At 40.5% G+C, this 26,529-nt stretch overlaps 1 protein-coding gene across 2 annotated transcripts in view; it reads left to right on the top strand.

Moving 5' to 3' along the window:
- Window positions 1–4,459: 4,459 nt before the first annotated feature.
- The window catches only part of CCNY (cyclin Y), a 106,130-nt gene continuing 84,060 nt past the window's right edge, over window positions 4,460–26,529 (top strand). Inside the window, exon 1 of one of the 2 annotated variants that reach the window (XM_063303427.1) lies at window positions 4,460–5,180. In XM_063303427.1, coding sequence (XP_063159497.1) covers window positions 5,027–5,180 — 154 coding nt within the window. In that variant the 5' untranslated portion in view covers window positions 4,460–5,026. The remainder of the gene's footprint in view (window positions 5,181–26,529) is intronic. The other variant, XM_063303426.1, reaches the window with a different exon arrangement.

Raw genomic sequence — 26,529 nt, 5'->3', positions numbered from 1 at the left:
GTAGAGGCAGTGACAGACTTTGTATTTCTAGGCGTAAAGATTACTGCAGATGCTGACTGCAGCCAGGAAATCAGAAGACATTTAATTCTTGGGAGGAGAGCAATGACAAATCTCGATAAAATAGTTAAGAGCGAGACATCACACTGACAACAAAGGTCCGCATAGTTAAAGCAATGGTGTTCCCCGTAGTAACATATGGCTGCGAGAGCTGGACCATAAGGAAGGCTGAGAGAAGGAGGATAGATCCTTTCGAACTGTGGTATTGGAGGAAAATTCTGAGAGTGCCTTGGACTGCAAGAAGATCAAACCAGTCCATCCTCCAGGAAATAAAGCCAGACTGCTCACTTGAGGGAATGGTATTAAAGGCAAAACTGAAATACTTTGGCCACATAATGAGAAGACAGGATACCCTGGAGAAGAGCGGAAGGCAAAAGGAAGAGGGGCTGACCAAGGGCAAGATGGATGGATGACATTCTAGAGCTGACAGACTCATCCTTGAAGGAGCTGGGGGTGGCGATGACTGACAGGAAGCTCTGGCGTGGGCTGGTCCATGAAGTCATGAAGAGTCGGAAATGACTGAATGAATAAATAACGAAAGGACTGGAAGTATTGGTCTTTGGATATCATCTAGGCCACGGTTAGCCCTTTGAGGTAGTCCAGACAAGAAGCACAAACTATGAGTACTAATTCTATCTTTATTGTAAAGTAACGTTAATAGAATCTTGCAAGTCTCAAAGTAATTCTCCCCTCCTCTCCTTTTACCCTCCGGAAAATTAGGGAGGGTCCCTTCTGAAACGCCTCCCATGTCCCCCGTTTCTTTTGCATGACTAGTCCATGGCTCTTCCTCCTGTCTCCCAAGGTCATTCCCACATACTATTACAGCCACTCCCTGACCAGGCCATATTGGCCCTCTAGATGTATTGGACTACTATCCTCAGCCAGTGGGATAGTTAAATTATAGTATTATTTTTCACGAAACATGATGGTGCCTTTAAAAGGGTTCTGACACATATGTAAAGAAAAACAGTAATATCTACCAGTCTTTATGGTTATATCCTACTTCCAAGAGAACAACAGCAGGAGAGTATATGGGCAACAACTTGAGGACGATATAGTTCTGCAGATGTTGGTAAATTATACCTTCCAGCTTCCCTGACTGGGCCATTCTGGAAGACTGCCTTCACTATAGTATCTTCTGGATTCAGGTTCAATTAAATCAAGGGTTGACATGTACTCCTTGACTTATGAGCACAATTGGGACTGGAACTTCCTTCGCTAAGCGAGGTGGTTATTAAGTGAGTCATGCCTGATTTTACGACCTTTTCTGCTGTGGTTGTTAAGCGAATCACTGCCATCGTTAGGTGAATCATGTGGTAATTAAATGAATCTGGCTTTCCCCATTGACTTTGCTTGTTGGAGCCAGCTGGGAATGTCGCAAATGGTGATCACGTGACTCCAGGATGCCAAAACTGTCGTAAGTATACACCGGTTGCCAAGCGCCTGAATTTTGATCAGGTGACTGCAGGGACGCTGCAAAGGTCATAAGCGCGAGAAACAGTCATAAGTCACTTTTTCAGCACCATCATAACTTCGAATGGTCGCTAAGCGAATGGTCGTAAATCAAGGACAACCTGTATTGCAACCAGTTCAGTTAGTAACTGGAAACATTTGACTTTATTTAAAAATAAATAACTCAAATCCACTCTTGTATCACAGAAGATCCACTCAGAATAGCTCACAACAATTTCAAAACCAGAGCACTTTATAAACATCTTATATTCAATTAATAACACACAAAGGCAAAAATACCCTCACAGCTAAAATAACTTTTAAACAAAAATGAACACTTGGGTAAAACCTCCCTGGAACTTAATTGTTTTCACTAATCAAAGAAAGATATTCTAGCCAAGATATTCCATGGGGACATAGTCCCCACGTCAAACAGTACAGTCAGGTAGAAGGCCCCGTTTCTCTCTAATAATGATGTTTCCACTCTGAAGGACACAGGAAAAGAAACTTCAGTCAGCAGACTAGTAAGAAATAATGTATTTCTTCAGGAAATGGATCCAAGGAAACTAAGGCTTTCACCCTCTTATATTTTGGTAGAAGTGAATGCTGAAAGTTCATGAGCGTGTACTACAGATAGTTCTCACTATGGAAGCCATGAGGAAAGCTGCATTTCAAGTACTCCCTACTCCAGTGTTTCTCAGCCCTGGCAACTTGATGATGTGTGGACTTCAATTCCCAGAATTCCTCAGCCACACATCGAGTTGCCAAGGTTGAGAAACACTGCCCTATTCTATACAGTAGTTACAAACACAGGTGCTCTGTACGTTTATCAAAGGAGAACTGTTTATACATGTGTATGAGTATGAACAGAAAACCCCAAGGGAAAAGTAGACAATATAGGATTATTGGATAAGTAAAATGCCTGGGAAAAAAGCATTTTGAGAGGAGGAGGATAAATGCAAAAATGTTCAGGTAGTAGGTGCTTTGGGGAAGACAATTAGCAGAGCATGAGGATACCCATTTGTCACCACATAACTTGTTCAGAGTCTACTGCTTTTTAAAATCAGTTAAACCCTTTCACAGATCTTACCTTGTTTACCCTAAGCCTAACCCTTGCTTAACGACCGCTCATTCGATGACCAAAGTTATCACAGCACTGAATGAGTGGTACTTACAACCCGTCCTCAAAGTTCTGGCAGTCCCAGCACCCCCGCGGTCACATGATCGCAAAGCAACATCAATGGGAAGCCAGCAGGGAAGGTTGCAAGTTGCTCCAGCAAGTCATTTGCACCCTCCCCTGCCTGGCAGCAGACATCCCCGGCCCTGCCAAGCTTGCATGGTGCCTTACCTGCCTGTCTACTTGTAAGCTGCCTGGAACTCATGTAATGATCCAATGTTCGCACTTTACGACCGCAATGCTTAGCGATGGAAAGTCTGGTCCCAATTATCATCATTAACCAAGGACTACCTATAGTCCTATTTAAAATGCACTTTGTGAGTGAATTCCGTAAGATTAAATACTAATATTACCACTGAAAGAAGGTACCTCTTTCATGGGATCATTTTAACAGTGGAGGAAATCACTTTGACCAAGGAATTCTACAATGAAGAAAAAATTCAGTCTAACTGGGCTACCATTTATTAGTTACATTAATTGTATTTTATCTAATAGTTTGCTTTCATCTATAGACAAGTTGTTTTGGATCAAAATATTTAATATGGGTAAATTATGTATATCTCTTCTTAAAGATCCTTCCTTCCTTCCTTCCTTCCTTCCTTCCTTCCTTCCTTCCTTCCTTCCTTCCTTCCTTCCTTCCTTCTTTCCTTCCTTCCTGTTCATTTGGTCACATATTTTGTCAACTCAGTGCTGCCTCTGTTACTGAAATTTTTTACACTTTTTCTTGTTTGCAAAAACAAAGGAAAAGTTGTGGGGGCCGGTTACCTGAAACAGTTGTGAGGATCAAGAAAATGTTTTGAAAAAATATTTGAGTCCAGTTTCTATCATGGAAACACACTCAGGGCCAGTCACTCTCTCAGCCCAAATCTATCTCACAGGGATTTTATTTTGGGAAAAGCTGGAAACAGCCATGCATACACCAACCTGAGCTCACGGAAAACAAAAGGTAATACAAATTTAATGAGAAAGAATAATCTCATCCCAACCAATTACTGCCCAGATTGCTGTTTTAAAGGATGGGTTTACACAACATTGAAAACTCTTGACTAGGGTTAACAAAAAAGCCAGTTTCTGCATTCAGGAACATGCTATGCTTGAACCACTAAACCAGATTTTGACATGGGATGGTTTCGCTCGTACATCACGCCAAGGGAATGGCTGGGTCTCCTACCACCGGCTGAATCAGAAACTACCCAACCCCTAATCCAGCCCAAAGAGTTCAGTGGTGGGAGGGAGCATAAGGGTGCCTCATCCAGTTCAGTTATCTGGAGGTTCCTCTGAATCTGGATGCAACCCGTTCATCCCGTACCTGCGAGCCAGCAATAACTCTTTTCTTTTTTTCCTTTCTTTTTTTATTGCGCCCCGGAGCCATGACCGCCAGAGCCTTTGCTCGAAGCCCTATCTAGCCCTCATGGGGGACGCCAAGGCCGGAGCCCCGCGCGCCCCAGGGCATCCACGAGGTGGCGGTGGCAGAACTGGCGCGGAGCCGCCAAAGAAGAACGCGCGGGAGACGGAGAGGCAGCCGGGGCTGGTGGCCCGGGCGGAGGGGTCCTGCTCTTGCCCCGCGGCGCCCTCCCGCTTCCCTTCGGAGCGCGGCAGAGGCGCAGGCGAGGGTGTCGCGCTCGTCCTCTCCTTCCCGGGGACGCCCGGCGGGCTTCCCGCCGCCCTCCTCTCGCGCTCCTGGCGCCTCCCCCGCGGCCCTGTGCAGCCGGGCTTCCCGCCTAGCCTGGCCCGGCCTGCCTGGCAGCGAGCGAGGGACCGACCTTCCCACCCCCTTGAACCGGAACCGTTTTTGCAGAAGGCAGCCTGGGGGTTTGCCGCTGCTGCTGGCGAAGGAAGAGGCTCTCCGGCGCTGCTCCTCCTCTTCCCCCATCCTGCAGCCCACTGGCCTGAAGCCGAGGGGAGCCACCGGCCCCGGCCAGCCGAGGCGGCCGGCCATGGCGCTACGGCTGCACCCTCCTCCGCCGCCGCCGCCTCCTCCTCCTCCGCAGCAGCAGCTCGCGCGACGGCCGGCGTAGCCCGGCTTTGCAGCACTGCATGCCACTGCCGGCGCAGGGGGGTTGCATGAGCCTCTGGGCAGAGCAGCAGCCGGGCAGCGCGGCGGGTGGGAGTCAGAGCCGCTGTCCCCGCCGCCGCCGCCCACTCCTCGTCCCCCAGCGGAGGCGGTGGCTTTCCGCGCCGCTTATGGCTTCCCACCGCCGCTGGTGACTCTTGCCCCCGCCGCCGCCTTCCTTCCCCTCTGGTTCTCCCCTCCCCGCCCCGCCTCCTCCGCTCCTGCTCCTCTTCCCCGCCTGGCTGCAGCCTCCCTCGCCTGGCTGGCCGGTCCCGGCGGCAGGGAAGATGGGGAACGCGACCTCCTGCTGCGTCTCGTCCAGCCCCAAACTGCGGAGGAATGCCCACTCGCGGCTGGAGTCGTACCGGCCCGATACCGAGCTGAGCCGGGACGACACGGGTTGCAACCTGCAGCACATCAGCGACCGGGAGAACATCGACGGTAAGAGGCGAGTTAGGAGAACGTATGAACTCGCTGGCGCGGGCGGGAGACGACTACCTGTCCCCTTACGCAAGCCTAGAAATAAAGGAACGGGGGAAAGGGTGCAGGAGCACTGATTTGACCCTCCCGTGCTGGTGATGCCTTTTCTTTTTTTTCCACCACTGAAAACTAAACATTAGCTTTGGGACCCTTGGCGTGGTGGCAGGGAGAAGGTACTTCTGAGCATGTGCAGTCTGCACTTGCAGTGTGAGAAGGCTGGCTCAGAGAGCCAGATTTGGGGATTGCACTCCTGGGCAGTAGATAATGGGTGGTATGAACAGTCTGCATATGGATAGTAGTGGAGTCCCTTCCTGGCCCCAGTCACAAGCACCCCAAAGGTGGATGGGTGGGTGAACAGGTTTGGTTTGAAGGAACATGGAATCTCCCCAAACCCTAATTCTATGGCCTCCATAGAGGCTGAAGTTGGAGGCCTTTCCCATATTTCTAGTTGCCCCAGCCATAGCTTACAAATTCAGGCCACCTCTTTTCTCCTGGATGGTCCGTAGAAGTCTACCATCTATTCACAGAAGAGTCTTTTCCTCACAAAAAATCTGGAACTACAGGGCGGAGATTTGCTGAGGCAGTTTCCATCCAGCATGGCCCACAGTTTGATGGGCGCTCAGATTTATGATTATGTCGGTTAGTCTGGCCCAAAGAAAGTTGGAAAAAGCATAGGGGGGAAGCATAAGCTTCATTTTTTCCCCCTATTCTCTCAGTCCACAAATGACTGTGGGGCATTGGTGGATGGGGGCAAAGAGTGTCATTGGGGCGGGGCCCCACATTTAGATGGGGAGGGCCCCATCTGTAGGAAGGCTGAGGATTTGAAATGATCCAAGCAATACCTGTTGTTCAAAGCAGTAGAACAAAACAAGGTAAAATATAATCCCAAGGATTATTTTAGTATTGGGGTCCCCACCTCAACTCCATTTATGAGCCATTGACATCCATGGACAGACAACATTAGAGAAGAGTTGGATGGAAGGATGCCCTGAGAGGGATATGGTTGGGGTCTGAAATGAAGATTCTGCCCCTGGGCCTCTCGGTCTTTAAAAGGGAGGGCCTGACAATAATTTTACAGGGTACACTAAATAATCCATGCATGTGGACACATGTTCTTTTAGCTGCATCTCAATTTCTATTCTAATAGAGGAATGTGGGAAGAGGGTTTCTGTAGTTACATCACAGCCAGAAGCAGTTCTTCATGGTGTTACTAGGGAGCAAAGGGTTTTGGCCATAATTTCCCTCTTCATCTCCATCAAACTATATTTCTTCTGCGTATCTTCCACAAGAGAGATTTATTTCCCAGCATGGTCACTTCTCTGTGGAGCACCGTAGGGGAAATTGCTTTCTGGAGATGACAATCTGGGGTTGTGAGTGGGACACTTGAGAGGCTGCCCCAGAGAGAAGGCCTCTGCCACTGCTTGCCAACTTCAGAAACCAGCCAATCAAAGATCGGTATAAAGTGGCTTCTTCCCAGGTGATCTTTTAACAGAAGAAAAAGTGATTTCTTCTCTTTCCCTTTTGCTTTCTGGGCATTTGGTTTTGTAACACCTAAGAATGCCACCCTTTGGCACTGTGTACTTGTAGTACGGCTTTCTCCTGTACGAGTGTACCTGCAAGAGAGGGAGGGTCATAAAAGTCAAGATGGTGGCTGAAAACGTGCTCCTTTTTACGCATGTCACATGCGTAAAAAGAGGCACATTGGTGGCAGCCATCTTGTGACAGCCATCTTGACTTACTTGTCCCCCCACCCTGTGCTGCTGCTCCTCCTAGTCCTATTTAATTTGTAGTTTTGAGAATCTGCTCGTTGATTTTAGAGACAAATTGGGGTCTACCTGATGCCACTTTCAGCACTAGTTAATATGGTATTGATATATAGAGTAAGAATCCCTATCCTTGAATGTTATTTGAAAACAGAAAGAAATCTAATTTACCTGTCAAGTCAAATGTATGGCATTGGTTACCTGAAATCCAGTTAATTCTTCTCAACCTGTTTTTTATGTCTGCACTTATATAAACATTGGTTGCTGTATCATATCATAACCAGATTTTTAAATGAGTATAGCTTAATTGGAAATATGGCATACATTTTCCCTTAAATAATGTATGGAAATCGATTCAAGTACAGTCTTACCCGTGTCTCCTCCAATATCCCACAGTATTTAGTTATGTTTATTCCTAGATGTGCGTGTTTAAGATTGTAACCTAAAGATGCAGTGGATTAGCCTCAGTGATTAATCTCAGAGAGATTAAGTCTTATTTTGCCATGATTATTAATATAGAAAAAGGGATTGTTGCCTTTCTTAAAATATTCTCAGCGCTGTGTAGTATTTATTTTGTACCTTTTTGAAGTAAAGTGACTATTACGAAAATGTTTGTGTGTGTGCATGTGCGCAATATAATCCAACCTTTTCTGGGTTTGACATCTTGGTAAAAGTTACAGCAGGAGGGAGATGTATGTCTGGCCTGGCCTCTCTATCCAACTCATGTAACTTACATGCAAATTTACATGTAAAACTATTAGTAGACTAGTGATGCTTTAAAAAAAGGAAGAAAAGATATATAAGTAGATGGGAAGGATTACTACTACTACTATTTCACTTGAAATAGCACAGTAATATTAAAAAATCTGCTGTGATATGTAAGAAGACTTTTAAGATGTCACTGACTCTGAATGCATTATCTGTCTGTTGCTGATCATGACAGGTTTTTTTTTTAATGGAAACTTGGGGTTTGGTATTTATCAAATCAACTAAACGGCACTTTTGTTTTTTCAGAGAGGCACAGTGGTGTACAGTAGTCAGCACATTGAAGATTTCTTAGAGATGAAAACCTTGGTACAGAATTTAATAGGATAATTCCTAGGGACAGTTGGCATGGAAATCCATGGCCAGTTTATGGCATTTTTTTCCTATATATAGGTGATGTTTCCAACATTAAGAACTGTTAGGTGACTGTACTAACTAGTTATGCTAACTGAATCTCAAGTTGCAAACTGCAACTATTGTATGTACTCCATTAATTAAGGGTTTAATGCTGCTATGAAATGTCTTCTGCTTCTTCATTTGTGTTACCTGCTAGAAAGTTTAGTAAAGATGGGAAAGTGGATGTAGAAATTTTAAGATGTGTAAATTCTGGTAGAGAGGTTTTCTTGTCCATGAGCATCCACAAGGTGGATAAGGGGGTAGGTGATGACATGTGGGTCACGAAACACGAACTCCGTGTCCACCTGTTTCATACTGGTGTCAGGATGAACATTTTGTCATTTGGGATTCTTTATGGCTAGCTGTGGACACCTCTGATACAGAGTGTTGTAGGGGATGAATGTTAAAAGAAGCAAAAACGACTTTCTGTAAAAACATGTTTCTGCCCACTTTGCTACAAGGAAATGAGATTTGGGTATGTCAAAAGAAATTTAAAAGTAAGTTGAATGCAATAGAATTGGAGGGCTTAAGAAGTGTGCATGCTAAAATAAGAGATGGAATAGATAATGAATATGGATTGAATGCAAACGTGTGTACAGTATAAACGAAGTACGTTGAGGTGGTTGGCCATACATAAATAATGAATTAGGGTCAAATAGCAAAGCAAATATATGAAGGAAGACTGAATGGGTTGAGAAGAAGAAGACTGAGAAACTCTTGGTTGGAAAGAAGCAAGAAGTTTAAAGAACAAAAGGCAATGCACGAAGCAGTGTATGAATGTAGTAGACACAAGGATAGTTTGGAAGGATAGAAAGGCATAAAAGGTATAGTGAAAGGTGTTGGTATAAACTAGATTTAGCTATTTTTCCTTTTAAAAAATCTCATGCCTTTAATTTCTTTATTTTCCTGTTTCTTTCCTGTACTTTGCATTATGCTGCTTACCTTGAAAGAGAACAGCATGATGGATAAATAAATATGTTTAGTTGGTTACAGCTGGAGGGCTTTCCAGAAGTGTAGCTCTAAATCTTGGCTATCTAGACATTTAACCTCACATTCAAGAAATAGCTTACTCAGCAGAAGGCTTATAGATACAAATCAGCAAGATTAAGCTCTTGGTTGTTTAGAGGAGAGATATTTAGCAGAAAGCCAAATATAATCTCCGCTTATAACGGGGGAGCCTTCTCCTGTAACGATGATCAGCTTAAAGAGGCACCAAGCGGCTTGAAGTTCCTTTCGGACAGGAAAGACCAGGAAGTGTTTGGCAACAGGTTTGAGTGAAACCATATGTGGCCTGAAATAGTGACATCTTAGTGGAGGCATTAAGTAAGCAAACTCAGCTGTAAGTAAAGACCAGGCCAGTTTATTAATGGTAGTTTACATAGCAATGAAGATGTTGTTCTAAGTTATCTTCATTACTCCATCGAACTCTGGATGATGGGCAGAGAACATATAGAGTTTTCTATCCAATGGTTGAAATAGAGCTTTTGGGGGGAAACGGTATTATGAATTGGAGACTTTTGTCAAAAATTGGGAAGATGACACTGGAAAAAGTATTAATTGAACAGATGAGCTGTCTTAAGGGCTGAGGAGAGATCACAGTGGACAACAGAGAGTGATTTGAGCTATCTTAAAAAAGAGATAATCTACTACTAGAATGGCACCTGTAGAGGTACACAGAGATGTCTTTGCAGAACATATGCATAGACCATTAGCAAATCATGAGCTCAATCCAGGAAAACAAGACAGCGTGTGAAAGAAATGTAAAGTTGCCCTGCCTTGACTCTCTCTGGTATAAGTTGGAGGGAAGGGAACCACTGGCAGGCTTTCAAGATTCTGTTAAATTCTGTTACGCTAGCCTATAGAAGTAGAGTAGAGTTCTAATATTTCTTGTGGACTCTATTGCGTGACTTGGCCTACCTCAAAGGGCTGACATCAGTTTTGAATGTGAGCCTTGGTTGGCTGTTCCATACCTTTGAGGAAATGAATCCAAAGCTGAAAAGCTTCCTTAGTGGTCAAAAACATGATAGTTCCTTTTGGCTGGAAGGAGGTACCTGGAGAGGAAAGTGCAGGGGAGGAGCTTGACTTGGAGCTCCCGAAAGAATTGTAAAAGTATGGCTCCCAAGATGAAATCAAAAGCATTGGCTTGTACAACATAGGGGCAGCTGGGATCTGCATGATGGATGATCGCCTGAGAAATGAATGATGAGCTGAAGAAGGGCCTGCTGAGCATTGAAATTTCACTTAAAGAGAACTTTCTTAGTAAGATGAGTCAATGGAGGGATCAGTACAGCAAAATTAAGAAGGCGTTTATGGTAAAAATTGGCGAAGTCCAGAAAACTCTATCCATCCCTGATAATGTATGAGTTGGGTGGGTGGGCTCTGGAGACAGAATGGATTTCACCATAGTTGAAACCATCTGAGTTCCTTTTGATATTTTTCTTTTGAAAATAGTTTAATGCAAGTAGATCAGATGCTCATTTCTCTACCTTAGTGTAGAGGCTGCAGTCACGAAGATGTTGAAGAACTGCTCAGACTTGCTTGGTGTGGAGAGAAGGATCTTTGCCAGCTTAATTCCTTAACAAGAACACTGAGAAATTACTATGTTAAGATCAGAGGCAATAATTTCACTGCTGCTACTATTCCATATGTAGGGTTGCCTTAATGTCACAAGCCAATCAAGGGTATTGTTGCACTTGTGGGCTTTATGGAAATCAATCGTAGCTCTGGTTTCTTTCATTCTTGTAATAAAGCACTCGTGCTGTTCAGTGCACATTTTTCAATGTCAAATCCAGATCAGAAAATGGAATCCCATGTAGTTCTGCCCCTGATAAAACCCATTCAGCCTTCCTTTTTGTGGTATGTTGATTGTGTGCTAAATTTGTTCTGCGTGGTTGATAAACTCTTTGCAAGGGATTGTTTTCAAAGTGATTCATTTGCTAGACAGGGAAGTTTATTTTCTTTAACCTAGAATGTGAGAACTGCTTCGATCCAGGACAGAATTGCTCCAGAACTTTTAGGTATGTCAACAACATGCAAAAGATTGAATATCTCAAAACAGCCACAAAATATTCATTTTAAAAACACTGTACTGTTTTTCAGTGGTTTGCTTAAAATACTGTATGGCTTACTTAAAAATATATTACTAATGCAATCACTCAGTTAAAGTGTGTTGGGGCATATTCTGTGTGTAAATCGAGTGAAATATTAAATGTATAAGTTGGGAGATAATATATTGTAAGTTACTAAATCATTTTATAGCCTTTATAATTTTAGCTTATACAGAGGGGGGAAAATGCCAGAGTGGTTATACATATGACTTCCTATTAAAATGTGAGCCTTTTCTCAATGTTCATTTAACAAATTAATGAATTTCAGTCAGAATAATAAATTATGTATTTTGAGCATAATTTTACTCAGAACTCTGAGCCAGCTATATGTAAACAAGGAATAAAGGTGTTGGGGTTCTTGTGTACTGTATTTGTTGTTGGTGTAGACAACAAGGCGCAGAAATACACAGTGGTCTTATTTCGCAATAAACTAGGAAATATTAATATTTCCATTAAAATTTAATTATGCATGCTATTTGTTCCATAGATGTGACATATTGCTGTGCAAAAAGAAAGTGTTTATAATTCAAAACATTATTAGCATGCATTGCCATTGAAATGTCAGCCACTGCGATTTCCAACAAAATTTGCACATACACATACAAACACCAGTTGTCACCCAATTGTTCTGAGAGTTGAATTGCTTCAGTAACTTAAATATCAGCTGTCATTTATATAGGGAGCAGCAACAAAGAAAACTGTGACAGAAGCTGTCACTGCTTTGTGCATGAATCTATGTACTGCGTATCCAAAGATATAGCAAAATGATTATTTAGCATACAATAGAGTGGTTTTGCTTTCTGTGAAGTAGCTGGCGTAAAAATGTGATATATGGTGCCGTGTAGTTATATCTGTCAGGTTTTGGTGTGTCCGTATGAAGAGAACAGGGAAGTCGAAGGGACAGTGGGATCGCAAATCAATACCAGACCAAAGTTTGTTTACTTTTCCTGTGATGTTTCCCACGTGCATTACTGGTTCAGCAGTTTATGGGTCTGGTGTCCATTATGACATTCTTCTTGCATTCTTGAGACCTCTCCACAATTCCTAGATAATCAGTAACAGAATATGCCTTGTCCCTTTAGTCCATTTTAGGTGAGCCCTGGAAAAGTTTATTGCCGACATAGATATAGACACAATTCTCCTGTTTTGTGTTAAACTTTGTTGCTAATTTAACGAAACCCAAAATAATGGGTTTGGCAGTGGGGAAGTACCTCTGAAAATTAAATTTGGAATCTATCTGTAATTCCATTTATTGCTACATTTATTCTATAGCAAATGACCAAGCATTGGCGATTGCAACTATTTCTCAATAGTTTTGGTAAAATATGTTAGCGTTTCTTTATTCCTTCATGTGGAAAGAACTTCTTTTTAAAAATAGGAATGATATTGGGAACTCCAGTTATAATCTTTATTCTCTTCTGTTGGCAAATTGCAAGATTATAAGATGGATTTTATCCTAATAGTTCTAATGCTGAAATGTTACTTCCTATCCACTTCCTATTTTTCCCCATTCTCCCCACCTCCTGTCCTTTTAGCTTCTGTGAATTTATGACATCTCAAAGTCTATTTTTTTTCCTAGTCTGTCATTTCCCTGCTAAACATGTCCAGTTTGGTCTAGTAGTTAAGGTGCTGGGCTAGAAACCAGGCGTCTGTGAGTTGTAGTCCCACCTTAGGCATGAAAGCCACTGGGTGACCTTTGGCCAGTCCCTCTCTCTCAGCCCAGGAAGGAGTATTAGGTCTGTTTGCCACCTTGAGTTATTTATAAAAATAATAAAGGCAGGATAAAAATAAATAAATAAATAAATAAGTTCTGTAAAAGTTTCCTGCTAAATTAAGCTCCCTAAATGAATTGGTTAAAACTGTACTGATTTCACTGAATAGGTCTATTATTAGTATGTCTTCCAGTTCCAGTTAAAGGGAAAGTATTATGCTTAATTTAATTGGTAAGGTTGATATGAGTCTCTGCCTTCATCTTCTATACTGAGCTTTTTACTAGGTTGGTTCAGCATTTTATTGTTAGCTGGGTGGGATGGAACAATTCCTGGATAGTGAATTTTATGTAGAATGTGACTTAATAGAACAGCAGTCTGGAATTAGCCACATGGGAGCTGGGTCACCATTACTTCTAAGGTCCTTGTGATTTAGATGGTCAGAATCTATGGAAATTTGTATTTTCTTGGCACTTCTAATATAGGAGACTGCTTTGTACTGAGTGAAACATGTTGCTACCTATGCGTAGGCTGGTTCATGCATCATACTAAGCCATGGTTCTTTAACTATAGTTTGTTAAATTAGCCACAGTTGACTAGGTTCATTCATCATCACCCATTATGCTAAGCAGAATCAAGGCAACTATAGGTAGTCCTCACTTAATGACCATTTGTTTAGTGACGTTTGGACTTATGGTGCTGGAAAAACTGACTTATGACCGGTCCTCACACTTATGACCGTCATAGTGTCCCCATGGTCACATGATCGTGATTTGGGCACTTGGCGACTGGTTCACATTTATGACCGTTGCAGTGTCCTGCAGTCACGTGATCACCATTTTTGACCTTCCTGGCTGGCTTCTGACAGGCAAAATCAATGGGGAACTGCATGATTTGCTTAATGCCCATGTGGTTTGCTTAACGACCACTGCAAAAAGGTCATAAAATTGGGTCGGATTTGCTTAATGACCGCTTCGCTTAGCAACCAAAATTCCAGTTCCAATTGTGGTCATTAAGCAAGGACTACCTGTAAATACAGCTCAATGTGATGTGTGAACTAAACCTTACAGTTTACTTTAATACCAAGAATTAGGTGTCTTTTTTCCCAGGCTGAAGGGCTAAGAATCTGTTTCTTTGATAAGACTGTAATGACTTCTCCCATCTGCTGAATGGGCTTTTCTTATGAAAATTGGTGTTTGATGGGGGATTGGAATGATCTCCCTACAAGACAGAACCTCTGACAAAAATATCAAAATTACACAAGGCAAATAACCAGAAGGTTTTTTTTTTACATGATGGACAGTTTAGGGCTCATTGATATATAAAAGGTAAAGGTTTCCCTTGACGTAAAGTCCAGTCGTGTCCGACTCTAGGGGGCGGTGCTCATCTCCGTTTCAAAGCCTTGGAGCCGGCGTTGTCCATAGGACACTTCCGGGTCATGTGGCCAGCATGACTCACGGAACGCCGTTACCTTCCCGCCGAAGCGGTACCAATTAATCTACTCACATTTGCATGTTTTCGAACTGCTTGGTGTGCAGAAGCTGGGACGAGCAACAGGAGCTCACCCCGCCGCGCGGTTTCGAACCGCCGACCTTCCGATCGACAGCTCAGCGGTTTAACCCGCAGCGCCACCGCGTCCCTTCATTGATATATGGAGACAGAAAAATGGCAATTCAAGAGAGTGTACATATTTTTCTGAAAGACATACTGTAGATCCTTTTCAAGAATAGATATGATTTGGATTTTGAAGAAATTGGCTACCAAGGTTCATAAAGTATAGATATTACCAAAGACTTTTTCCGATCATAATCTTGTGAGTTTGGTTTATAAAAGGAAATCTAGTTCTTTTGGATGGAGACTAAGTGAAATGTTGCTACAGAAAGAAGCAATAGTGGAGGATTGTAAAAAGAAATTAAAAGAATTCTTTGAAAATAATTTAGATAAAAGTACTGATTTAAGAATGGGTTGGGATGTAAACAAAACTTTTATCAGAGGTTATTTCATATAACACAATAGTGAACTCAAAAAGAAGAGGCGAGAGAAAACACAAGCTCTTTTGGATTAGATAAAAAGAAAAGAAGAATTAAATTTCCAGAGTATTTCTTAACAAAAGCTTTTACAAGGACAGCTATCTATGTGAACAGTAAGAGAAAGGGAAATACAGGTAGTACTCACTTAACAACCACAATTGGGACTGGAATTTTAGTTGCTAAGTGATGCAGTCATTAAGTGAGGCATCATCTGACTAGACTGGATTTTACAACCATTTTTATTGCAGTTGTTAAGCAAATCACCATGGTTATTAAGCGAACCACGTAGTTGTTAAGCGAATTGCAGCAGTTGTTAAGCAAATCATTGGTTCCCTATTGATTTGGCTTGTCAGAAGCCAGCTGGGAAGGTTGCAAATTGCAATCATGTGACCGCAGGGCACTGCAATCAGTTATGAATGCAAGCCTGTTGCCAAGTGCCCAAATTGCAATAATGTGACCACTGGGGTGGTGCAATAGTCATAACATCAAGGGTGAGTCCCAAGTAACTTTTTTAGCCCCATCGTATCTCTGAACTGTCATTAAATGAATGGTCATTAAGTGAGGACTACCTGTAAAAATGAACTATGTGAAGCAAAAAAAACTGAGTTTGCAAACAAACCAGGGAAATATTTGGCATATAAATTATGAAAAGAAAAAAAAAAGAAAATGATTTTGAAACTACAAGAAGGAGATACTGTATTAATGGATAATGTGGCTATTTCATCAATATTATTCCAATTTGTATAAAGGACATTTCTCTGGAGAAAATAGATGAATACTTAAAGAAACAAAATTTACGGAGGATCATAGAGGAACGGAAACAGATTATGAATGGACCTATAACAATAATGGAAGTTTGTGAAGCTGTAAAAAAGATTAAAACAGAAAAGGTGCCTGGACCGGATGGATTACCAGGTTCTTATTAGAAATGTTTTGAGGATGAACTTTTACAACCTTTATAAAATACGATGAATTCTATTTTACAGGGAGGAATGATGGCAGAGAGCTGGAAAGAGGCCAATATAGCATTAATACCTAAAGAGGTATAAGATTTGACTTTAACAAGAAACTGTAGGCTGATCCCATTATTGAATAATGATTACAAGTTGTTTACAGCGATTTTGGCTGATAGGTTGAAAATAATTTGGCAATTATTTATTTATGAGGATCAATGTGGTTTTTATGTAAAAGGCAGTTAAAGGACAATATTAGAAATGGGTTGGACATTTTGAAATACTTGAAGCAACATAATGAAAAACAAGCTGCACTGATTTTCTTTGATGCAGAGAAGGCCTTTGACAATTTGAATTGGGCTTTCTTGTTCAAGGTTTTGGAAGATAGAATTTTGGAGAGAACTTTATAAAATGGGTAAGATCGATTTATACTTCACAGAAAACACAAATAATGGAGATCTAACAAAAAATGGAGATCTAACAAAGACTTGTGAGATACAAAAAGGAACAAAACAGGGATGCCCATTGTCTCCTCTCTTGTTTATATTAGTCCTTGAAATACTGAATCAAGATATAAGACAAGATGAGAGGATTGTAGGAGTAAAGATTTTAAAAGAAACTTATAAGTTTCTTTTTAAGAAACTTTATATTATAAGTTAAGGGCTTTTGCAGATGACTTGGTGTTGTTTTGGAAGATCCTTTAAAGGGAATTGAAATTAGAGGGGAAACTAAAAGAATTGGGTACATTAGCAGGTTTTAAGATTAAACAGAAGTCAAAGAAGTTAACAAAAAACATGAAAATAGAGGATCAAACAGAATTGATAAATAAAAATGGTTTTAAGATCGAGAAGAAAGTAAAATATCTGGGTATCACTATGACAAATATGAATTTCAAAATAATTATGTTAAGACATGGAATGAAGTTAAAAAAGACTTGTTAAGATGGGAGAAACTACAACTGTCATTGCTGGGGAGAATTTCTGTGATAAAAATGAATGTCTTGCCTAGAATGATGTTTTTGTTTCAGATAATAGCTGTTTTGACAACTGATGCACCATTTAAACAGTGGCAAAAGGATATGTGTAAAATTGTGTGGCAAGGGTTAAATATAAGGTGTTACAAGATGCAAAGGAAAGAGGAGGATTGGGTTTACCTAGTCTGAAGTTGTATTTTGCAGCTTGCTGTTTGGTTTGGATGAAAGAGTAGGTGCTGCTGAGAAATAGAAGGCTTTTGGAGTTCGAAGGACATGACCTGAGATTTGGGTGGCATGGATATTTGTGGTACGATAAAGTCAAAATTAATGTGAATTTTAAAAATCATTATGTTAGCGTGCCATATTGAGAGCATGGAATAGATACAAATCATTAGCACAAGAAGCATTTTATAGACAAGAAATAATAAGCAAATACAAATAGTTAACATATTGTGAGATACTAGAATTTTGCCAAAGGGAATACAAAATAAAATCAAGAGAACAATCGGTGACAGAAGGATATGGTTGCCAGTGGTTTTCTTATTCACAGTTATCAGAAAGAATTAAAGCAGGCAAAAGAGTTTATGGTATTGAACATTGTAAGACTGATTTTGAAATAGACTTGTACACAAATGAACATGTGATTGCTCAAATGTATAAACTTTTATTGAAATTTGAAACAGAAGAACAGGTGAAAGTATATATGACAAAGTGGGCTAAATATTTTGGTTATAATACACCGCCATTTCTTTCAACTTGTGGTTGGATTAGTAAACTTCCATGCAGGGAGAAGCAATACAAACATTCTAAATAAATACATATAACAGTAAGATATGTATACCTTGTCACCAGTCAAATGATAACTGTAGTTTATACTGATTTTTAGAATGCCCTTTTAGTTTGTGAATGTGAACAACTCCTGCTGGGGTTAAAAGTGTGTGATGAATATGGTATGGTGGCACCAGCCCAAGAAATTGTTCTTTTGTCTTCCCAGGATTACACAGTAAAGACAGAGAATGAGCTGGTGAATACTGGAACTAGGCTTTCCAGCTGTTGCTTGCTATATTTTGCTGACCTTTCCAAAGGCTAAAGACTGAAGGCTTTGCATATTCTCATTATGAAGGCAATATAAGAACCATCCTTTATTAGTTACAGTTTTGATTAAATCCATGCCATGCTTTCAGCATACTCCTTTTTGTTGCTTTCACATTTTCCTACCTTTAACCATGCCACACTTTAAACCTGGAATTGCATCTGTCTAGGTCTGAACCTCAGACCTGGAATTTCCTACTAACTTCAGCAAATGGGACAGTGAACTTGAGATTTTATAAATACTTGGTCAAAGAGCAGACAAGTTTTTAGCGTGTTAAGAAAATGAGATTTTTGGTGAGACAGAGAATGGGAAATAAACACATTTGCTTTGTTCTATCATATGTCTAGCACTGAACCTGAATCAAAATATTGATTGAGTCTATTAAATCCCTGATTCCATTCAATCTCACCATTTTTACACTCTCTGTAGATGTAGTGCCTATCTCCTTTCTAGTTATGTATGAATGTATAAAATTTCTGTGCCCCAAAATACAGATTGTATTCAGGGGCAAGAAAAAATACTTGCAAGATACATAGATCATTCTTCCCCAACCAAGTGTCCTTTAGATGTGTTGGGACTGCAATTACTAGAATCCCCTAGCAATTTGGAAAATTGCATCCTAACCCATTTGGAGGGTACCATGTTGGGGAAAGCTGATGTTTTGCACAGAAATCCTCCACATTCTCACCTTTTTTTCCCTCTGCTTTAGCTCTGCCATGAAGAATCATTCTTTCCCATTGGTTTTGAGAGGAAACAATATTTTTTATTAGATTACTCTAATAAGCCAATTTTAGGAGAAATATATGGCTTGGTATGTCATGTTTGATAGAGGGAGGATTGTTCCTCTCTAGGAGAACAGGTCCACTGTCTCTGGCTCCATTCAAGGAACTGTGTATTTTAGATTTCCCAGGCATTCATATCAATTGTTTTTTTTTTCCTTCTGTTCGAAGGAGAAATACCCAGGGCTTTTTGTTCTCATTATTTCATCTCCCCAGGTTTTGTACACAGTACAGCATTTGGAAAGATAACTAGTGCTTTTTAGAAGCCAAGTTGCCTTGCACAGGATTGCGCATTGTTTGTGCATTTTGAAAACGGTTTGATACTCGCATCATAACAAGTGAAATTATGTATGAACAATCCATTAGTTTCAAATGCACATTCATTTCAATTAAACATGTGTGGGGAGTTGTAATCTTTGATTTCAGTATGACAGCACAACTTCCAAATCCAGCAGCAGATGATTGTTGACCTCATCTCTCATCTACAATTAATGAACCAAGTCTTTAATTTTTTGTTAGAAGTATTTGAACGGTAAGGCTTTTAGTAAACTTGGTTGATTGTGACTTTGAGTATGTGATTTTTATTAAACAGAAAGTAACGGACAATAAGGCCACTGGTTTAATAGTCAAGTGTGTTAAGTAATCTTGAGAGTAGACATCACGCTCCTTTTCTCTTAGATTTTAAATTGTGATTATGGGATTTAATTAGCTAAACATTTTATCTTTGTAGCTGCTTTGATTTTGCATTCAAGATATTTGAATATAATTGTGTCAGAATCCACAAGGTCATTTCATTTGCAAACACATTTGAAATTGACAGAGTTATGTCACTTGGGGATAGGTCTGTATTAAGCTCTAGTTCATAATTATTTCATATATTTCCCACATTGATAAAGATGGCCTGCCATTTGACAAGCATACATATAGTTTTCATATGTTCCACCCCAAGTGTCAGATTCCCACAGAGACAAGCATAAACATGGCCGGAAGCTCTATCTTCATTGTGTTCCAGAAAACAGTAGCCATAACATATAAATTCTGAGTGAATTTATACCAGGTTAGACCTTTCACAATCTCTTGCATGATCACTTTCTCAGATCAGGAACTTGAATTGCTTCTTATCTCTACTGTCTATTGATGATGGATGCCTGTTTACAAACTCTGCATTCCTGCTATCAGGTAAGTCCACCATATTAAGCTAGAATCTTCCAGCCATTGAGTCCTGACCCCAAGAACATACACATATGTACATTTGGATAGATAAAATACAAGAATTCGCTTAGAAAGAGAAAGAAGAGAGGGATTGAGGGATTCCTGCAAATATGTGGACTCTACAGCATTCAGTGGCACAGGATCAGCTTGTCAATGTCACTGATTATCTTCCCCAGATGATCTCTGGGCTGTGATGGAAATTGTGAGATGCTCACTGTCCTGCTGTTTGGTTAAAAGCTCTGAAGATGCAGCGTCATACTTCCTGATCAGGAGAATGCTAGCTGTAGGACCTAGAGGTCTTCTGTAGTGTTAGCCATGATAAGCTTTTACATTTTAGCCTGGTACAGTAAATGTGTCACTACAGCCTGATAGGTGTGTCAGGTTCTACTGTTCTTCCTAACTACGTATCATGATTCCTGCCTTGTTCCAGCTCCAAGGTTGGCAGGAACTTGGCTGCTGTTTTGCTCTTCTGCCAAAGCCCCCACATCAACCAAAAGAGGAAGAGGCAGGGAACCCAAAATGTTGATTCAGCTACTTAGTATAGCCAAATATTCTGGACATCTAATGGTAACAGAAGGCAGTTTTCTGTGTTATTGTTAGCTGCTGATGGTTCCTATGCTTTTCAGATTTAGACGTGAAGAGAAGTAAATGTGTAGCATGGAGAAAATGACAAGTGTTTTGTCTCTCCATTCCTCTTACTTTTTTCCCCACACCTCATATTAAAGGTAGTAAATTCCATGGGATTGTCAAAATAAGACTCTACTGGAAAATTGCCCAAATTAACTTTGTAGCTTCCAGGTCCTGCTGTTAGGAATGTTTCTTGCTAGCAGTGATTCTGACCAACACCTTGGCCTGTCTAAATCACGCTGGGCTAACCTTGCCTCCATTGGAACTTAGTGCATTTATTAGGTTGGAGTACCTGTTAAAAGATATTACGGAATAGCCACAGAATAACTTGCTTTTGCTTGGCAAGAATGAGGAAAAATGGGCCTGCTGCAAATAAAATCACATTAAATTAAAAAAGGAAAGAAAGTGTGAGCCAACGTTGTGCCATGTGCATTCTAGAAATGCTCTTATCTAAGCAAAGCAGCTGAGGAAGATAAATCAGAAGGACATAAAGACGTTCAGTTTGCAGTCCAATCCATACACACTTCTAAGTGTGTAGATTGCCTTGAATAAAATAATATTTATTTTGAGAAAACTTTCACAGATCTGGCCTGTGGGTGGGTGTTATTTCATTACTGTAGATATTGCATTCTTTTGGCTGTAATCACTGTCCCATCCCCCATAAAACAGTATTTAAGAGTATTTTATCTATTTGTTAATTAAGTTCGATGCTGGGCAAGATACTAAAACAATCATCAAGGAGCATGTCTACAAGCCCTTAGAAGAAAATGTCACTATTATGAGGAGCCACCATTGGTTTACCAATTGATTTATTAGACTTAACACCCTGCCTTTCCTCTAGGAGCTCAGGATGGTGTATGTACCACTACCTCATTGAATTTTGCCTGATACAAGTAGTCTTCACTTAGCGACCATTCATTCAGCGACCGTTCGAAATTACCACAGCGCTGAAAAAATGGATTGATGACCTATGCCTGAAATTATGACTGTTGCAGCGCCTCTGCAGTCATGTGATCAAACTTCAGGCGCTTGGCAGCCCTCCCATACTTACAACTGCAGGTGTGCTTCAGCTCCCCCACCCGCCTATCTCCCTTCCCATCTCAGCCCTTTTGGAAGCCCTGCACCCTGCCTTGCGGGGCGGCAAGCAGACCCGGAACCGGGAGAGGAGGCAGCTGGGTGAACGAATGTGGGCTGGGGAGGCTGGAGCTTGCTGTGGTGACTGGGCTGGATCTTTGCGTGGCTGGGCTAGAGGGGCTGAAACTGGCTGCAGCCCCAGAGCCATGTGGGTCTGGGTCTGCTTGCGGGGGGAGATAGGTGGGAGGGGAGTTGAAGGCAGCGTTCAGGGCTGGGCGGGACCAAGCCCGGAATGGCTTGGATTGGGGTGGGTGCTCAGGCTAACAACTGGTAAAATCCACTTAATGATGGCAAGGGGATTTGCCAGGATTGCCTTTGCTACGCGATGCCATCTTGCTTTACAACCACATTACTTGGTGACAGAAATCCGGGCTCCATTACCATTGTTAAGTGAAGACTGCCTGTAACAACAACATACATAAAAACGAAGCAGGACTTTGATTGAGTGGTTGCAGCCACAATCCTGATTTCTTTTATACACACCCCTCTGCCTGAGACCAGGACTGTGTTCCTGAGGAAATGGTTTACAATATTCCTGTGGAAAAAAACCTGACAAGAGTTGCATGTTCATATATTCCACCACCTTGAGCTCCTGAATGAAGGACGAGGTATAAATCTAACACAGAGGATGTTGGCTCACAAGACCTTTTCAAGGCTGGGAACTTCTTGTGGATGGAAACGTTCAACGAATGTCATTATGAATCAACTCCTTTGGCATATAAAACTGTCACTGGATGAAAGTGTATATTAAAAAATAAATATCATGAGCATTAAGGCCACTGATAAAGATAAATGTGCCAGTATTTGACTGATAGTTGGAGGAAGGCGAAGCAAAGGAGTAAATAATATTCAGATTGAAAATAAAAGGGAAGTTAGATCGCAATTTTCCATCTACCGTAGTAGGAGATTCTTGGAAGTGCTGCGCGTTCAGCATGAAAGGTCAAGGTGGGTGGCTTTTCTCACAGAGAGAATAATTTGTGTAAAGTTATCCCCTCCTTATCTAAAGAAACAGTATGTATTTTTCTCTGCCTTGTGTGAAAGCGTTTGGATCTTTTTTTTTTTTTAATCCAAGCTGCCCTTGCAAAGTAGGTTGCGTAACTTGTTCTTTTGCAGAGGTGAATGCCATGGATTGGAGTTTGTCCTTCCTTTGATAGCCGTCAGAGGGGTGGCAAGTATGGCCAGCAGGCTTCTGTCAGAGTGGCTTGCAGGTACTTTAACTTGCAGAATAACCCTAACCATGTGAGCTAGGGAATTATGGGAGTTGATTGGGGACGGTTTATCCTCATCCTGAGTAAATATCATGGGCATCTGCAGGGGCAAGAGGGGGCAAATGATAAAATTTGGGGAAAGTTTGAGAATTCGTGGCTGGATCCTCTTTTTTTTGGCAACCTATATCTACCCTGAAAGTCATTCAAAATGTATTAGTTGATTACACCTATTCATCTGTGTACATTTTAACTTAGAATAAGGTTAAATTAGTTGGACCTCAGTCTGAATAAATACGCAGAAGATTGGACTGTAAATATGTCAGGCTATGGAAGGATGGGAAAACAGTGGCTGGTTTCATCCATAATGCTAAGCCAAGTATAAACCACTCGAGGACTGGGGCTGCGCTAGGACCCAAGCTTCCTCTGATCATAGCTTGGGCAGCCACAGTGGAAATATGGGGAAGCAAATTATGACAGGCATGGTGATGACATTATACAAATGCTGTGACTTGTGAACTTGGGTCAGACTTCATGACGCAAATACATGATCGTATTTGCATGATGATGTCATGGCGTGTATGTCATTTAGAGGTGTCATGGTGGTTGACTCCAACTGCACTAAAATAGGCTTAACGTTTTTTTGTAAAAAAAGGAGAAAGTCTAGTCTCTCTAAAAAAAAATTTTAAAATCACAAAATTCTGATCCTGGTCCCATGGCTCTTCCTCTCCCCCTAAAAGTAAAATGTGGCCCCAGCCATCAGAAGTTTGCCCATGCCTGTGCTAAGCCTTATGATCCTGTATTTGGTTTTGGCTGTAAACCAGATAATTATGTCTTGTTCTGTAAACTATGGTTAAAACAAATTGTGGCTTAATGTAATGTATGAAACTAGCCTGTAAATTAGAAAAAATGTGAAAATACATAGGAACGTAGAACATTACAAGAATTCTTTTCCCCACAGCATTGTATTTAGCATTTTTCCACTTGTTTGATGCTATTAAAATGAGCCTTGATTATAAAATTACAAAAATTATTTGCCTTTCTGCCCACAGATATAAAGATAAGCTCTCTACAGCATCACAAAAAATAAACTCTCTTCAGAGCTTCCATGCTTACTTAAGCATGAAATTGTTTTAATGTCTTCTTGCTTTTCTTCAGTAAACTCAAACCAGGTGTTCCCTTGTCTATTAATTCCATATCATTTTCAAGGTTTTTCAGTTTCCTTGATTTCAGTTTAGAAGGACTGTCAGTTGAATATTTACAAACCTGCAAGAGTATTAGAATTTGTTCTCTCTGCTCAGTTTCAAAAGGGTGCATAATCTAAAATTGTTAGTAGTCTGAACAAAGCTTTCTGGATCAGAGTTTGCTTATCTGGATCTTTTACCATATTTAGTTTAATATAAATATTTGTGTAATAAAGCTGTTTAACATAATATATCGATTACATTCCTGATTTCAGAAGTTCAAACATTCTAATTTTATTGGACAATTCCAGGAAATGGTGCAACCTGTTTCATGTGAGTAGAGGCTTACAGCTTTCTAATAGGCTTTATTGTGTTTAATCCCTGAGTTTATATTAAGCCTCTTTCTCACCCGTTTATTCATTTTCATTATCATCTGCTGATGATGTTGATAAAGATAGATAACAGTTTGTCCTTCCACGGGATGCAACTGCTTTACTCTTTCATTCTGTACTCTGCATATGTGGTGGTCTTTAGAATTTCTTGGTTTTCAAGTAGCAGTTTGTTACTGTTGATGTTGTTCTTACTATTATTTAAAAACTTCTCTTCACTAAAGGGGAACACCTTTTAGGGACTTCCTGGCATTTGTGCTGAGCATTTGGACAGTTTGAAGATATTTCCTATCAGAGGGAATGCACAGTTTTCAAGTCTGATACAGATCTAAAACAGGAACCTAATTCTCACTTGCATACTTACAATTGTGTGTAAATGAATAAGTTATGAAAGTTGGTTCAAATGTTCCATCACTGAAGAATCAAATTTTGTCTGAAAAAGGGGGAAGGAAATTATGTCATTTTGTTTCTGGTGACTAGTTGACTGTGAGCAGTTCAATATAAATATTAAAGGTTTGGTGAAATATAATATCAAGCAGTGCAGATGAGAAAAATGACTATGAGCAAGCTTGTTAAAAACATTTATCACGTATTAGATAAAACTGTTACATAAAATTATAACTGTACTTGGATAATAGGCTGGTTCATTCAACACACAAAGGTATGGTTTTAACCATGTTTTATTAAATAAACTATAATTGGATGGATTTGTATAACACATTAAGCAAACAGCCATGATTTACAAACCACGATAACTGGGTTTGTCCAGCACACTGAGTTAAAATTAATTAGACCACATTATGACTGACAGAATAGGTCAACTTATGTCTGTATTGAAAATTTGATATAATAAGTATAATAAGTATATTTATTATAATAAGTATTATACTTTTCTTTTTTATCTGTTCCTGTTGCACTCTTCTATCATTTCCACCTTCCCTAAAGAAACAGTGGAATTAGTTGTAGAATGTACTCTGTTAAGATTATTCTTTTTATTACTTTATTTTAAAAATACTCTGTTGTAGCTGAGTTGGAGACGTGGGTTGAAATCAGAGTTAATATAAGTCTGTAAATATATGGTATTTGCACTGATGCTCATCACTTTTATAGGATTAGACCCAAGGCATCGTAGGAATATATCTGTAGAGACATCTAAGTGTTTCAGGCATGTAATGGTACATAATGAAATGGAGCAGGAGCATACATTATTATTGACATACAATACCAGTGGAATATCAAATATTAAAAGCAGGACTGTCATATTTGCTGGCTTAGTAAAGCAATTGTGATAGGTTGTTGTCACTTGTCTGAAGCATATTACAGTCTGAATATGTAATAGCAAAAGTAAAGACTCCCTTGAGTCAAGCTGAACTGGTGACTACGTGGAAATATAATGTAGTTTTCTTCTTAGGTTCGTTGGACATTTTGAATTTATTCAGCAAATGCAAGTATTGAAATGCCAATGCAAGAGAATGTAGCCCAGATCCATATAATTCTTTAAATTAAAAAAAAAAAGACTACCATATATACTCGTGTTTAAGCCCATCTGTGGATAAGCCTACCCTCGATTTTTTAACCAAAATACCATGAAAAGTGTGCCATCTGTGGATAAGCCAACCCACATTTTTCATGGTATTTTGATTAAAAATTTGAGGGTCTGCTTCTCTGCGGATGGGCTTATACGTGAGCACATATGGGAAATATGGATACTTTAAAAAAGTATTACCATATATACTAGCAGATAAGCCCATGCGCAGATAAACTGAACTTAATTTTTTGGGTCTTCAGCAAAGGATCGTTACCTTGTCGTGGTGCTGGAGCTTGAGCACCTCAATGATGCCATGAGCTAAACCATGAAGGGCCACCCAAGACGGGAAGGTCATGACAGAGAGGTCAGACTAAATGCAATCCCTGGGGAAGGTAATGGCAACCCACCCCAGTATTCTTGCCATGAAAACTAAATGGATCAGTACAACCAGAGATATGTCGGT

This window comes from Candoia aspera, chromosome 4, assembly GCF_035149785.1.
Source record: "Candoia aspera isolate rCanAsp1 chromosome 4, rCanAsp1.hap2, whole genome shotgun sequence".
NCBI lineage: Eukaryota > Metazoa > Chordata > Lepidosauria > Squamata > Boidae > Candoia > Candoia aspera.
This window is presented reverse-complemented; position numbering and strand designations above follow the sequence as displayed.